Source organism: Mirounga leonina, unplaced genomic scaffold (assembly GCF_011800145.1).
Source record: "Mirounga leonina isolate KUSES-001 unplaced genomic scaffold, KU_Mleo_1.0 Mir_170, whole genome shotgun sequence".
Lineage (NCBI taxonomy): Eukaryota > Metazoa > Chordata > Mammalia > Carnivora > Phocidae > Mirounga > Mirounga leonina.
In genome coordinates, this window is record NW_023270433.1 from 892,487 (window position 1) to 895,171 (window position 2,685).

The 2,685-nt window shown below is 65.4% G+C and overlaps 1 protein-coding gene across 1 annotated transcript in view; it reads right to left on the minus strand.

Annotated features, from left to right (window-relative positions):
* Positions 1-1,425: 1,425 nt before the first annotated feature.
* The window catches only part of LCN12 (lipocalin 12), a 4,969-nt gene continuing 3,709 nt past the window's right edge, over positions 1,426-2,685 (minus strand). The window contains exon 6 of the mRNA XM_035016634.1: positions 1,426-2,213. Within this exon, the coding sequence (XP_034872525.1) occupies positions 2,185-2,213 (29 nt within the window). The 3' untranslated portion in view covers positions 1,426-2,184. The remainder of the gene's footprint in view (positions 2,214-2,685) is intronic.

Consider the following 2,685-nt stretch of genomic DNA (forward strand, 5'->3'; position numbering starts at 1 on the left):
ACCAATCCGTGGCCCTCACCCATGCCTACCCTGCCTGTCACAGGGCTGTGGCCCTCCCTGACCTGCAGGGGGGGCCTGGGTGAGAGGAATGGCAGACTGAGCCTCCAGGACGGTTGGGACACAAGCGGGGCACGACCTTGGAGGTGGTCTTCTGACATCAGGTGCCAGCGCCTGCCCGGGGGCCCGACGAGGCAGGGGACCCGGGGCAGCTGGAGAATGTCCAAGGCTCAGCTGGACCCACTTGTGCCCTGGGCTCCAGGGTCCAAGGCTTCTCCATTTTATAGGGTTTCTGCTTGTCTAGGCCCGAACGGGGAGGTTCCTGCGGCACTGACCATTCCTAGGGACAGGCCAGTAACCGTGCCGCCCGAACATGGGGACGGACGTCCAGACGGACGGCACACCTGCTCTCACCAGGCTCAGGGAGAAGCTGCGGGGGGCCGGTGGGGCGGCAAGGGGTATCCTGGGCCGCCAGCCAGTGGGCGGCCGTGGCAACGCTGAGCCGGGCAGTGGCACTGACCCTGCAGAGAGCTATGTCCAGCCGCGGGGCCTGCTGGGACCCCCAGCCCCTCAGGAGGGGGACAGGGCCTGGACAAGGCCGGGGGTGGCCGCGGGCATCCTCCAGGGTCCTGAGTCCTGCGTGTCACTGAGGAATGGGGACACCCCAGGGACTCGGGTCCCCAGGCAGGGCCGAGAGAATTCCTGGAGGTCCTGAGTCGCTCAAAATCACGACCTGCCCTTTAGTAAACAAGGCAGCTTCTGTCCTTTCGTGGAAGTGGAGGCTAGGGTCACGTGCAGGGGGCTCAGTTTCCCTGCCTGTTCCTCTCCGCCCAGCCCTGGCTCCGTCCCCTCAGGGCCTGAGGCCCCGGCCCAGCCCGCCCCAGCCATCCTTGGCCAGCTCTCTGCATGCAGCTGGGCTCAGGTGGAGCACCTGCCCCGTGGGGCCAGCAAAGGTGCGCCGTGACAAGGGACACCGGCGGGAAGGGCTATGGCTGGAGAAGGGCCAAAGGAGCCTCTCCACCAGGGCGCTAGGGCAGCTTGCTACCTGATCCCCAGATCCCCAGATCTCTGCGGCCCCGGGTAGATGCAGCTCACCACCATCTGCGGCCTGGAAGGCTCTCCTGGGATGCAGCTTTGTGCTCCCAGGACCAGGGGAAGCCTGAGGCGGCCCATCGATGTCACTGTCACAGTACAGGGCTTTGTGTGACTTTGGTGGGCAAGGCTGTGACGAATGCATGACCCAGGCCATGGGGAGTCTTTGGGGAAGGGCCCCTCCCACCACCCAGGGCTGAAGCTGACAGGCCAGGTGAGTGCCAGAGGGACAAATGGCTCCCCCGAGCCATGGACAGCCCACCTGCTTTCATCCCCTTCTGCTGACCCTGCCCTGAGGGAGGAACAGGCCCAGATTGGGGGGGCCCAGGGTCCCGAGGGAGGGACAGGCCCAGACTGGGGGGCCCAGGGCCCTGAGGGAGGGACAGGCCCAGATTGGGGGGGTCCACTCAGGCCAAAGAAATGCAATCTGGCACACAGCAAGAGGTCTCTCTAGCTGTTCTTTGATCTCTGGTGGGGCCAGCTTCCCGGCAGGCCCTGGGCTTGGAGATCCCTGAGGGCCAGGATGGGGGGAGACGGGTCCTGTCTGGGGCAGGGCAGCTGCCCTGCACAAGGAGGTGTGCAGACGGCTGGGATCCCAGGTTGTGGCTCTCCGTACCTGAAGAGTCCCTACACCCAGTGGGGGTCAGGCCTCGGAAGCTTGTCCCCCACCACCCCCCCACACGGCAGGAAGCCAAACCTGTCTCCCCCTACCCTGCCCTCCAGGCTGGGGCATCTGCATCTAGGCCTGCTCCTGTTCTGGGGCCCCAGCTGCACCCCCATGGCAGCTCCAGGGCTCTGGGGGGTGGGGAGGTGGAGCTGGGGGCTGAGTGGGCAGGAGGGAGGGGTCTTGTCCTGGGACCCACAAGGACCTGCAAACACCCCCACACACACTCACAGACACACCCCGGGAGGCCGGAGGGTGAGCACAGGCCTGGAGGGCTGGGGGTGGGCATGAGTGTGTGCAGAGGGTCCTCCCCCACTTCGTGCCTCCCCTACCACCCCAAGGTCATGATGGCTCCTACTCCTGGATCCCGACACAGGATTTATTCCATGCTTAGAGCAGAGGCCTTGGCTGGGGAGGAGCTGCGTTCATCTTCAGCAGGTACCCAGATGGGGTGACCGATCTGATGGGGGAGACAGTCTCAGATGGAGGCCGGAGCAGAGAATGGGGATAGAGCCGGGGAGGAGGCCAGAGGCATGAGAGCTCCAGGGAGGGGAGAGGGGTAGGGGACGGAGGGAGAAGGGGTCCTGCAGCGAGGTATAGTGGGCGGGGAAGGTGCTGGGGCCCGGGAGGCCAGCCAGGGACTGAGGGACACGCTCTCCAGGGCGCTGCCCTGCCCCCACCCGGCCCCCAGACTCGGTGCACATGCGCAGCCAAGCACTCCTGTGCTCATGCTTGTGAATGCTTCTCCCTGGGGGCACACATGTGCATGCATGGCTGTGTAAGCGGGGGCGTGTGCCCGCACGAGCGCTGCGTGTCCGCATGTGTGCACATGGTTTATGGACGCCGCCATGCGTACACGTGGTCATACATGTGTAAAGAGCCAGACATGGGAAATGTTCCTGGAATGAGAGGAGGTGGCCCAGGACGGGGGG